At 39.3% G+C, this 12,806-nt stretch overlaps 1 protein-coding gene across 6 annotated transcripts in view; it reads left to right on the forward strand.

Annotated features, from left to right (window-relative positions):
- The window catches only part of DYNC1I1 (dynein cytoplasmic 1 intermediate chain 1), a 188,824-nt gene that overhangs the window by 125,368 nt on the left and 50,650 nt on the right, over positions 1-12,806 (forward strand). For all 6 annotated transcript variants that reach the window (XM_048952226.1, XM_048952228.1, XM_048952227.1 and 3 more), the window contains one exon: positions 12,630-12,776. In XM_048952226.1, coding sequence (XP_048808183.1) covers positions 12,630-12,776 — 147 coding nt within the window. The remainder of the gene's footprint in view (positions 1-12,629; positions 12,777-12,806) is intronic.

A 12,806-nucleotide genomic window follows, 5' to 3' on the forward strand; every position in this document is an offset into this window, starting at 1 on the left:
GCAGTGATGTAGGAGGGACAAAGGATCAAATAGACAAGTGACAGTTTATTGGATGCTACTGAGCTCAGAGTCATCACTAGAGGAGGACAAAAAAAAAGGCAGTGGAAATGTGTAAATGTACCTTCTGGTTTGGGTGCCACAGTGTCTTATCCAGTCCTGAAATCACCAGTAACAAATGCCTCATCCTACTTTATTGCAAAAATGCCACAGCTGTTAACGTGGTTGCCAGCATCTGCAGCTCAAGAAAAAGTATGCCATGTGTTTTTCACACAGCCTTTTAATTCAAATCTGTACTAAAACTGACTTTATTTTCACGCAAAACCAAATCATGATACTTTTCATAGTGAGGGTGAGGAGAAGTTAACCATCAGTGTTTAGACAGAAGGGATGCAAACTGGATGCACGGTGTTGTGTGCATTCCCAGAAATTCACCTTTATCTTTCCTACCCCTTAGCAAAAGTGTTTTTTTTCCATGATGACTTTGATCTATTGTTATCTTGTGCATAACCCTGAAAAGCAACACTCCCATCAAAGCAAAGGCGTACATTATAACAGCATAATTGCATGCCGTATCCCATCGATCGGTGCCATGACTGCTCATACAAAAGGTGGGTGCAATTTCCCGATTAGTAATTAACATTCTGAATTACCTGAGAACTGTTTATGCATAGAATGTCTGCTAGCAACAGAATGTTCCCGTGCTTAGCAGAATCCTTACCACAGATTGTCTTCCTCATTTGAAACTAAGATTTGAATGATGAATCAAAGAATTAGGAAATTACACTTTTTTTTAATAGAAGATTTTAGGCAGTTCCTGCTTCTCAGTTTTTTTTGGAGAGTGTCATACAATTAAATTATATGCTGTCATTACTAGCTATAGCGTTATGCTTTTGGTATATTTTAAAACAGTGATTTGTAATGTATCTGTATTTAAATATGCTGCTTCTTTTCTTGGAGTTCATGCATTCTTCCTTTCAGACCAAATATAAAGAACATGCTGGCCATTCTTGATACGACAGGTGCAGATTTTTTATGTGTGTGATATGCAGGTTCTTGTTCATCACTGGTGAAAATGCATAGCTAATGGTGGTGACTGTCTTGAAAAATAGCTGTTTGTGGCTCAGTTTTTGCTCTAGCAAACAGTGTTATAGTGCTCATGGAATCTGTTGTAGTTTCCATGGAAACAAATAGGAGGCATTACTTTTGGAGTGACCCGTGCACCTTTCTGAATTACTGGTATGTAATATGCAATGTTCAATTTGCAGAAAACCTAACCTCTGGATTTGCAGTTAGACATGGAGTATTTTTAAACTTCAGCTAGCTAAGGAAGAAAAAAAAATCAGTCAGAAACTGTTTCATAAGAGAAAATTGTAGTGATATTGATGATTTGCCAAAACCTCAAGCAGTGACAAAATCCACAGTATCCTGAAAGAGATGCCTTTGCAAAACCATGCCTTTGCAGATGGCTTAGATTACTGATACTTCTAAACACATTACATTATTCATCCCACTTAAAATTTTGCGAAACTCTGTTGATAAAAAGTGCAAATTTGTCTTACTATCCCAAAATCACAGGAACAAAATATCACCAAATTCCCGCAGTTGTTCCTGAAGGTTTTTTATAGGCTAATAGCTGTTGACATGGTTACATCTTAACATGACCCTGCATAAAAAAGAAGAGAGGAAGGAAAAAAAACCCCATAACTTTCCTTTGTCGATGTGAGCATTACATTTTAAAGTTTTTCTCATATATCTGAAACTCCCAGCATTATAACAGTTTGGAGTGCAGAAGAAATGTAGGATCAGATGGGAAATCAGTAAGTCATAGGGATCCTTCCACATCATTTTTTTCATAAAGGATATAAAATAACATGCAATTCCCTGTTGGTGCTGAAAATGATACACAGCCGTCGGCATGGCTTTTCTGTTTCGGTTCTGCACCAGTTCGCAGTGCAAGCTACTTGCAGTGGAGAGTACATTTGGTCTGAATTCAAGAAAATGATTTCACCTCATGATTTTTTGTCTCTGTGGGAGCTCTGTGTGTGAGGAGTGAAGCCTCTTTCTCTGTTACCTGGCACAAAATATAAAACAGTCACTCTTTTAAAGTGCTGCAAAAGGCTCCACAAACCAACGAATCCATCATTTCAGCGTGGGATTTGACTGTCCTCTGCCTTAGGTCTAAAATCAAGCTTTCGCCCTCTGCCCCCAAGGCTGGGTGACTGACAAGTAGTTCCCTGAAAAGAACTTTTGTATTCAGGCAACATTGATTTAATGATGATTAACACTCCATGCTTCCCACAAAGGGAAAGTAAAAGCACGTGCTGACTGCCTGAGAGACTGATATTATCCTCGGAATACTTTTCATGTGGGGTAGAGAGTCTTCTGGAAACCAGCAAAAAGGGCAGTCTCTGTCGGCCCCCGTAATGATTCTTCTTTCATAAACACTACTCTGTATAATGATGCTATATTTGCTTTTGCTGTAATGATTATAAGAAGTGAACCTTTCTTAGCAACAAGTGCCTGTGTGAAGTAATTTTTTGTGATTTATTACATGGTTCAGCAAGATAGCAGGACTTTGCATGTGAGCAAAGTGGGATGTGAAATTTCAGGAAACTAAGGTTTGTTTGGAGAAAGTGGTATTACAAATAGGGTGTGTAATGGGAAGTAGTCTTTTATTTCTGCCTGATCTTAGCTGCTTCCTAATGCTCTATGACTGCAGAGCCATCCTCATATCAGAATCAGTACAGTAATATACCATAAGAGACAAAAAAAGTGCAAAAGCAACTGTTCTTGAATTGATTCTTAAATACAGGCTTGCCTATGGTTCTGCATTTCTACTAGATAGCTGTTTATCTGTACCTCTCCATCTCTCAATCCTCATATCTATGTGCAATGTTTAATTAATTTTCAATTATTTCCAATTATGTAGTGACACTACTTATAAATGATACAGAAGTGAAAGTGATGGATTTGGGCAAACATAATAGCCTGTCAGTCTTCACTAGAAGCTACAATTAAGTCAAAAAGATAAGAAGAGATTACTGTAATTATTTTGACAGTGAACTGATAGAAGTTTGCCCAAGTGACACAGACTACAGAGTACAAAATGCCAATTGCTTAGGAACTAGTAGTATAAGATATACTGTTGTCCCTTTGCTCCCTTACTACTTCCTGCTGAAGTTACCTCATAGTTTTATCCTGGGGAAAAAACATCAAGTGACCTATCTCCAGATCAGGTAAAGCTCTACTCAGTCAAAGAATTATGTCCTTAATAAGTAAGAAGAGTCCAGTAAACAGAGATTTGTTCAATTTTGGGCAAGAGAGACATGGACACACTGGAGCAAGTCCAGTAGATAGCTATTAAGATGATGAAGGGACAGGAGCATCTCTGATGTGAAGAGAGGCTGAGAGACCTGGGGCTGTTCAGCCTGGGGAAAGGAAGGCTTGGGGGAATCTGCTTAATTTGTCTGCCTGATGGGCAGAGTGAAGAGGATGGCTCTTCTCAGTGGTACCCAGTGCCAGAACAAGAGGCAGGAGGCACAACTCAAAATAAAGGAAATTGCGTTAAGAAAAATCTCCTTTACTGTAAGGGTGATTGAGCACAGGCACAGATTGTCTGGAGAGGTCATGGAGTCTCCATTCACCTGAAGCCTGAGCAACCTGCACTAGGTGATCCTGCTCTGAGCAAGGGTTTGGGCTAGACAATTTCCAGAGATGCCCTCCAGCCTTTGCAGTCAAGTGATTTTGTCTCTGATATTTTAATGCTCCCTTTCCCTTCTGTGTAACTGACATTGTGCAGAAATCAGTTGGGCCTTGACTGTCTCTAATTCTACAGATTCTTCTAGGATCAGGTGAATGTGAGGGCCTCCTTCCTCCCTTCTGAAGGGAGGTCAGTAGCTCTGTGAAGTCCTTAATCAAGAAAGGCTGTTCAGGAAAGCACTTACTTATTTGCTTGGCTATGAGTGGACTCTTGAGTCACTGAAGTCACGAGATATTTGAAGTGTTGTCTACAATTAATTTCATGAATAAACATCCTTCTGATACAAGATGGACTTAAACAAACTTATTTCTTCACCTGGGGCCCTGAAGTTTTCTTAGTCTGCTGTGTTCAACCTTCTGACTATGCTCATGTCCTGTTCTGTATCAAGGGTGGGGAGGGCAGTTGGACTGAGTGCTACTCTTGAGATTAATTTGCAACTCTCTTAAAAGCAGCTGTGACTACGATGCCCAGCTTCATAGGCTGAGTTGTAGATAATTGTTCTTGCAACACTTGTTCTAGCTTCTAATTCATCTCTGGCTGTGCGTAGTTTGATTGATTGAATGCGTGGTTTGGGGAACTGCTGCCATAGAAACACCAAGTTGACATCACAGCTCAAGAACAACTCATTTTTCTATTGCTGTTCTCTGTGGCTGGAATTTGCTGTCTCTGCATGCTCTGTAAAGCCCAACTCTGGTATTTCCAGAACTTGCCATCAAGTGATCGCTTGTTTTGCTTTCTTTGTGAGGAAGAGAGTCCAGAATAAGTTAAGGTATGATGTGACAGACATCAATAAATATTTTCTTTGCTACAGTTGTATGAGAGGTCAGTGACTTAAGATACAGTCTGGTCCCCAGGAAGATGGGTGAATCTTTCCATTTTGTATTATTTTTTCTTTTAATAAAAATTACAGTAGGCCAGATATTGGAAGATGTTTGAAGCGTCTTTATCCATTCTGGTAGGTAGACATACGAGATGGACTTGAATAAGTTATACGAGCAAGTGTTCTTCAGGCAAAACAATGCCAACATAGGGCTGAACCTAGCCTACTTAAGCCATCCATGGTTCTGAGATTATGGCATAGCAGAGGAATAGATGACACTTATCCAGTGACACCTAATTTTTATCTAGTGGAATTTCTGGAAATGGGCATTCTGGCATTCTGGTACACACATGTCTGCAGGACAACAGGATGCCAGGCAAACTGTGCCCATGTTCTTCTCAAGCCCTTCTTTAATTTTGTAGTATTGAAAATACTGTCCCACTGCAACGCCTCTGGAATGCAAAGGGCTATGATGATGAGTATTGATCAAATCATGCTGAACTGAACTCTTCCTTTTTTTTTCTTTTTTTACAGTGGACTCTTTTTTAATCATCTCTATTCTGCCATCCACATGCATGAATAATAATGAATGGAAATGTAAACCATCCTTTAAAGTATGCAGATGGAGATGGTTTTTGAAAACTTATCCTATACTAAATACACTGCCTTTTTCAGAACCTTCTGGCACTGAATGTTGCAATTGTTGCCCTGCTTGCCAAAAGAAGTTCTAAAGAGAATGAAAAAGGATCTGGGAAGTATTTGTTTTCTTTCCTTATTATATTATCAACATGTACTTACAGTAGATTTAATATGTACACAACATACTGTGCATAAGTTATAGTTTTCAAGGCAGTGCATAGCATTAGGAGTATTTGCCACAGTAGTTGCTGGTGCTGTAATAGAACTATCTATAACATTCTCAAAAATCATGTCCTTAAGCATATTTGACTCTGGGGGGAATGGAGAATTAAGCATTTCAATGGAGTTGAAAATGAAATTTTCAAAAAATGAAATTTTGTTTCTCAGTTATTGTCCCTTTATGGATTATTGCAGACAGTTCATTATAACTTCTTGTACTGATTTTCTGAACCCAGATGAAATCTGAAGCCAACTAAACTAACTTGCGGATGTCATTGACACATCCATGGGAGGCTGGTCACAATAGAGAAAGGTGGAATTTGTGGTTTGGTCGTGATTCTTCATTTAGGGTAGCTATTTGTGTTAAACAGTCCTTTAGTATCGAATCATAGAATCATTGATGTTGCAAAAGACTTCTAGGATCGTCCAGTCCAGCTGTCCATGTACCACCAATATTGCCCACTAACTCATGTCCCCCAGTGTAACATCCACATGCTTCTTGAACACCTCCAGGGATGGTGACTCCCCCACCTCCCTGGGCAGCCTGTTCTAGTGTCTGAATAATATTCAGCATCTAGTCCAATAAGCCTGTTACTGATAAAAGAGGACTAGCAATTGCAATTGATCTTACTTCCCGTTGAAAGGAAAACCAACAGGATTTGCCAGGGTACTTTGCACCATGTAAGTACCTTCATCTCATCAACAATCTGGTAAGCGGATGGACGCATTTTGTGTCTGAAATGCTTTATCAAACAAAAGTCAAAGTGAGTAAGAACACATGTATGCAGAACATTGAGGGGTTTTCATTGCTATGAAATTATTCAAGCTGCAATTCAGCAAAGATTTTGTTTTTAAAATCTCTTGGCATTTCCCACGGTATAAAAATTTCTGTTCTGTTTGTCTCACATACATGATTACTTATTTCTAAAGAATCTCATAGTGGAGGGGAAAATTCTGCTACCAGTCCCATATTTTCAGACATTGAACATTCTTTCGAATCTACTTTAAATCTACTTCTTATCAAATGGCATTTCAGACCTGTGTGCCAAGAAAATTTTTTCACATAATATTATCATATGGTAGATTCCTGAGACCTTAGCTAGGTTGGGATGACTCTGAAATAAATTTGTTACAAACTCTTCCTAACAAAGCAATCACAGACTTTTCACTTAAGGCTTGCGAATAATTTCATCAAAACAATTAAGAGTCAAAATATCATGACCTAAGTGGAACAGGCAAGCCAAGGAAGTGATTTCTTCTCCATTTAATGTGCGAGCATACAGATGTTAAGGATTTGACCCAGCATTTTTGATAAGCAGAAAGGTTCTAGTCAGAGAAAACACCCAGGTTTGGATACTTAGCATGTAAGCAGTTGGATCAAAAGAAAACTTGATTTTGATGAGCTCTTGTTATGAAACTGCTTGTCATTTCCCCTGGGTTTAATTCTTTCATCCTCGGTCTAACGAAGTGTGATATTCTGCAAGGACTGTGTTCTCAGGCTTTCATGTCTGTAGTAATTCAGGATTTCCATACTGATCTGTGATTACAGTCATGGATAAATGCAGGCAGAATCTTCTGATATCACACTTGAGAAGCGTCATACTTATCTACATTTTCAGTACAGCGAAGAGTTTTACTGCTTTTCTGAGTCATCACAAAACCACTGAATGAATAGTGTTAGCAAATACACTCTCCAAAAGAGCTGAAGGAGAGTTTCCCTTCTGGCAAGGAAGCTTGTGGACTTTATTCTAATTATTTTATTCTTGTAGTGACACGGACTGAACTTGCAGTTACAAAGATGAAAGTAAAAGGTTGAGCTTTCTGCACTGCTCTAAGGCAAGCATGAGGCTGGATGCTGCCTTCCTGCAGACTTGAGCAGAGTGCTCTTACTCTGCTGCAATGCTGAGATGTCAGCACTGAGGTTAGATGTCAGACTTACCTACCCTGTAAACTCAACTAAGAAGGAGCTGTGTTTCCTGACATAACTTTTCCTTCTTTTTAAGGACTTAGTACTTTTTCAATAAAAATAAATTTAATTTGTGGCTACATTTCAGCTCCATTGGTTTGATGGCATAAGTGGAGCAATACCAGCTTTGGATTTAGAGCAGTCGTGTGGCTGCGTCTCTCTCTGAAGCTTTCATGTGGTTGGGTGAGACATTCTTAGAATCCCCAAACATTTTTGAAGATCCTAAGCTGGAGACATTCACAATTCTTCCCTCCCTTTCTACCATTAATCCTTCATGTTTTAACAAGCACTGAAGTTAATACAGCCTACACTCTTTCCTGTCACACTGGGCCCCTCTCCCTCCTTTCTTTCCCTTGAATAAAGCAATCTGTTCTTTCCAGTCCATACTCTTGTAAATCAAAGGGATAGATGTCAACACACACCATAACCAAGTATAAACTTCCTTTTTTTAATTAAACAGGATTGTGACATTTGGTTTCAAGAAGTGTTTCTTTGGTTTTATTTATTTATTTTTTTAATATGTGAGGGATGTCAACTGCTTTTATTTTATTTTCAGTAGAAGCTGAATTTGGAATGGTACCATAGATAATCTCTTGCACAAAATCTTTCAGATGCTATTTTGTGGTTCAGTAGGAAATAATAGGAAAATAATACAGAATGTATTGTAGTTTAGGAGCTTTATGGTTTAGGGCTAATATTTTTGCTGTAGGTTTCCATACACGGAAATCATCTTCTAGGTACTATTTCAGACTTAATTGTGAAAAACAGTATTTTTGTTGTTACACTCTCTGCCATTTATTTACTATCTCATAACTACTAATTATACTTAGACATTTGTGTGAAACAGAAATATCCAGAATTATATCTGCTAACACTAACAACAAACAAGATGCTTGGAAGGAACGTAGTATCTACTCTCAGTGTACAAATCCACATATCTTAGCAGCCAGGGCAAAGTCAACAAGTGGAACCAGTGTTCTGATCTGATACCCCTGCTTTTCCATGCTGATTCTCAGCCATTAATCTGACAAGAATAAAGGACTTTATTTAGTATCTCAGTTCTCTTTCACATGTATTTGCTTAGCTAGAAAATATACACAGGAGTTTCCTGAGTGCCTGCTGCAGTATAACAGTATTTTGGAGGCTAGAAATGCCTGTGAACTCCTCCGATCACTTCTTCCCACTGACAGAGTATTGTTTGGAGATCCATCTGGTGTCAAGTGCAGGCATATGGCACCAGTATGGCAATGCTGCCTACGGGGGTGGTTTCCTGCAGAAGAGGTCTCGCTGTTGTTGGCTATTTAAAGTCATTATTGTTTAGCACCCAGGTCTTTGTGAACTTGTTCAACTGGTGGCTGGGCAGAGAGCCATCTGAATCTATGGACATGAGCACAGACAGCTGAGTCTCTGGGGCCTTGCACACATCAGATGTGGGTACTGAGGTCAGGCTTCTCAGTAAGGAAAATCTAAATGAGTGTCTGTCCTAAGCTTGTGTATCTGTGGTTGAAGGGGTATGCCATCATTAATTCAAATCTGGGCTGGATTAAGCTTCTAAAATAAAAAACAGCTCTGCCAACCACTTGAAGAGGGCTTGGGGCCTGTTTAAATTGAGTGCATTGGCACGGAGGGAGGGGATGATGGCGGCTGAACAAAGCCACTACCCTGTCCCCTCTACAGCACTTCTTTCCACACGGGGCAAGACAGCCATGAGCACAGGTCACCAGAACTGCAGGCATCTTGAGGGGCTGGACAACATTTATTTTTCTCTTTTCCGAGACAGGAGCAGAGCCGTGTTTTCTTTGTTTTCGAAATTACAGTTTCAAACCTCAGTGTGATTCACAGCACAGAGAATTTGGAAAGATGCAGGTGACCAATGCTTATCTCCTAAAGGTGCTGACACCTTGCACGCACACGTGTTCTGTGGTGCCTAGGAAAAGATGACGCTGTTTGCCCCCTATTCTACACTGTAGTACAGAACTCACCAGGAAATTTCCTTCTGACATAAAATTTATCTGTGCACTGTGGCCATATACTGTGAAATTACCTGCTTCTGTCCTCTGTGCATAAAGCACAAAGCAGGTAAAATATAGCCAATGGAAAGACTGGGAGACTTTACCATCATTACTGGAAAGGGCTGTGAGATTTCCCTATAAAGATGTAGGAGAAGCACAAAGAAAGATATGCAGTTGTTTTAAAACCCACCTATGTGCTGGTTCCTGCCCCTTTGAAGTCAGTGGCAAAACTCTATTTTAAGCAATCAAGACTACTTGAATTTGCAACCAAGATTCAGCCCAGAGGCAGAAGAGGCTTACAGGGAATGGTTTCTGTTGCTCTCCTTGAGCACAGAGCTGTTCAGACAGACTGGAGACCTGTCCGCTGCTTTCTCCCATTAAGGCTAAGAAATTAATGCTTTTAAAGTTCTTAAATGAATGGGCTGGATCTTACAGCCCTTACTCATCCGAGTACTGACATTAACTTTAAGAAAATAATCACTTTATTAAGTGCTGTGGAGTCCTGAAATTGTTAAATTCTAATATTTTACAGCAGTTCTTCCTCAGTAGAAAAATAATATTGACATAATTAAAAGAATGTGAATATTTCATCAGTTGAAGAATGCAAGTTACTTTGGAATGACACGTAAAACTTGGAGCAGCGCAGAGGGCCCACGTCCATGTCATGTCTGTAGGTTATTTTTGAACTTTATGAAAAACACGCTTTAGCAGTTTATATCCTGACCATTCAGCTGTATTCTGGGATTCTGAACTCAAAAACATTCTAACCATGAAAACATGGCATTTAAAAATACTGTTCACTTGGCTTCTTCGCCCTGCTTCAGAGTCTTCCAGGTTTGTTTCAGACAAACTGAGAACTTTGTTGTGGATTGACTGTTTGAATTGGGGTTTCTTAAAATACATGTGGAGCCTTGTAGCTGCTGTGGGGTGTACACAGCGGTGTAGCTGTACTATTTTAAAATCATCTGGGTATTTGACTTCATGTAAGAATATCTGTCAGCTTAGTTATAAGGAGTGAGCAGGGTTGATTAAAACAACTCATGAAGCCATTAAACAAAGAGATAAAATGTAGAACATGTGCTGCAGGGTCATTTTAATTATAACGTATGGGGGATCTGTGGAAACCGGATGGCAGCTGCATTGTAGCTGAGTTTTAAATCCCTCTTAGCAGTACCAAAGCACTCAAAGGTGTTTTTTTCTTATCTACAACATACATCTTTTGGAAATGATACTTGGGAACTAGCATTCTTATGACCATAGCGTTATTACTGTCCTTAAGTGCTTAGATAAGTAAGGACTGAAATAAACAATTATGTCTGGTCACTAGATATTAGATTATATAACATCACATAAATGTATGAAAAGCTTTAGTAGAGAAAGGGAACAGAGATGCTAAATGAATACCCCTGAAAATTCAGAGAGAATAGGAAAGAAAAAGGTAGTAGGAACTTCTTTCATCATCCTCTCAATTTTATTATTTTTGGCCTTATTGGGTCAAAAATACAGGGTTGAATATATTGCTGTATGATGTAAGTATTTCTACTAGGTTATTTTAGCAAAAAAATCTGGCTTGAAACAACGGATATCAGCCAGCCACATGAATTCAGTAAAAGCTATTTAAACAGCACATTTTCCTTTATTCCTATTAACCTAGTTACAAACATCAAGAGTTGGCATAATTAATTCCAATCCTATTGGAAAGGTTATTAAATCTCCAGTGTATGAGCTGAAACCAGTCTCTAGCTGCTAGAAATCATGACAAGGCATAGTAAGGAAAAATGACCACACATCTGCCCACGTCAAAGTTTTTATAATTCCAGCCACCCCTGCCAGAGACAGAGTCCTCAGCTAGGTAGGCACTGGGTCTAGTTCAGTTTGGCAGCTCCTGCATTCTCAGTTCAACAAAGTTTACTTAAATGCCTGCAATGTTTTTTTTATGCAGCTGAACTATATTAATATTGGTAACCCTTTGTCACTGAATTCAATGGATTCACATATAGGCATATCACCATTTCAAAAGGTCTAGTCATTAAACTACAACAAAGGTTGTTACCAAAACTGGTTGGAAATGATTGGAAAATGAGGTTTTAAGAATATGCCCATTAACAGCAAAGTTAATTTTCTGCAATTGCAGTAGAAGTTAAAATCTTGCTCTGTGGTTTGTAAGCATCGCTAAAACTGCCATGGAAAAATGACATTTGCTTCTGTTTGCAAACTGCCTTTATTAGTATGTGAATTCTCAAGAAATCATGCAAATACTGTAACTTCTGCTTTCCAGTTTGCATGAAACAGAGAAAACATCCAGGATCAATTACATAAAAATGGGAAATAATTTCTTGAAAAGAGAACGGAGGACCTGAAGGAGTTACAGATTGTTGCTCTTGGCTGTAGCTCATTGGTAATTAAAGGTTCTGGAGATTGTTCCCTTGAGAACTTCAGTTGTTGTATGTTATTTTAAAGAGACTTGAAGGAGGCAATTGAGGTAGATGCTCATCTCCATGCTGGCCTGTGGAGTACTCTCCCAGATGGCCAAGACAAGTGTTACGCCAGTCTGGCTCCTCAGCATCCCCAGTTTAAAGAAAATGTACAAACACAACCCAGCTGTCATCTCAAAGATGAAGAACTGCTTCTGCTCAAACTGTGTAAAGCAAAGTGTGAGTCCCTCTGCTATCAAAAGAAGACCTTTCTGTGGCAGGGAAGTCAGTCATTGATCCAAGAAGACACTGCTCATCAGGCAATGTTCTTGCAGCAGCACACTTTTTATGGTAAGCTTCGTATGGCCTCTCACAAACTCATCTGAAATTATCCAAGAGTTAAATGTTAGAAGAGCAATATGGGAAGCAGTATCCCTGCTGGGAAGTAATGGGCCAGGAGCCTTTGTTGGATTGACAACTGTTTGCTTGAAGTCCTCGTTTTTGAAAAGGAAATGTAGCACTTTCACATCATTGTCATGGAGAGGTTCTTAGCATCGTTCTAAGATTTACCTTATGGTTCGTATTTTCCTTAGGACCAACAGAATTACTCATTTTAGGATCAGAATCAGCTCCTTGCATGTGTTCTATTGGCTTTATCAGAAGTACTGATGTTCAGGGAATGTGAATAAGGGTCATGCACTGATTCTAAAATTCAAAATACTAATTGCAGCAGGAGGAAAACTGAACGTGACTCGTGAAAATAACCTCTCACTCTTCTTCTCTATCTGTTTTACTCCAGTCCTCTGTGATGTCTGTCTGTTTTGCCCGCTTTCACCCAAACCTGGTTGTTGGTGGAACATACTCTGGCCAAATTGTCTTGTGGGATAATCGCAGCCACAGACGAACTCCTGTTCAAAGAACTCCCTTATCTGCTGCTGCTCACACGGTAAGGACAAAAATCACTTCTTCGTTTTCC

This window comes from Lagopus muta, chromosome 7, assembly GCF_023343835.1.
Source record: "Lagopus muta isolate bLagMut1 chromosome 7, bLagMut1 primary, whole genome shotgun sequence".
Classification (NCBI taxonomy): Eukaryota; Metazoa; Chordata; class Aves; order Galliformes; family Phasianidae; genus Lagopus; species Lagopus muta.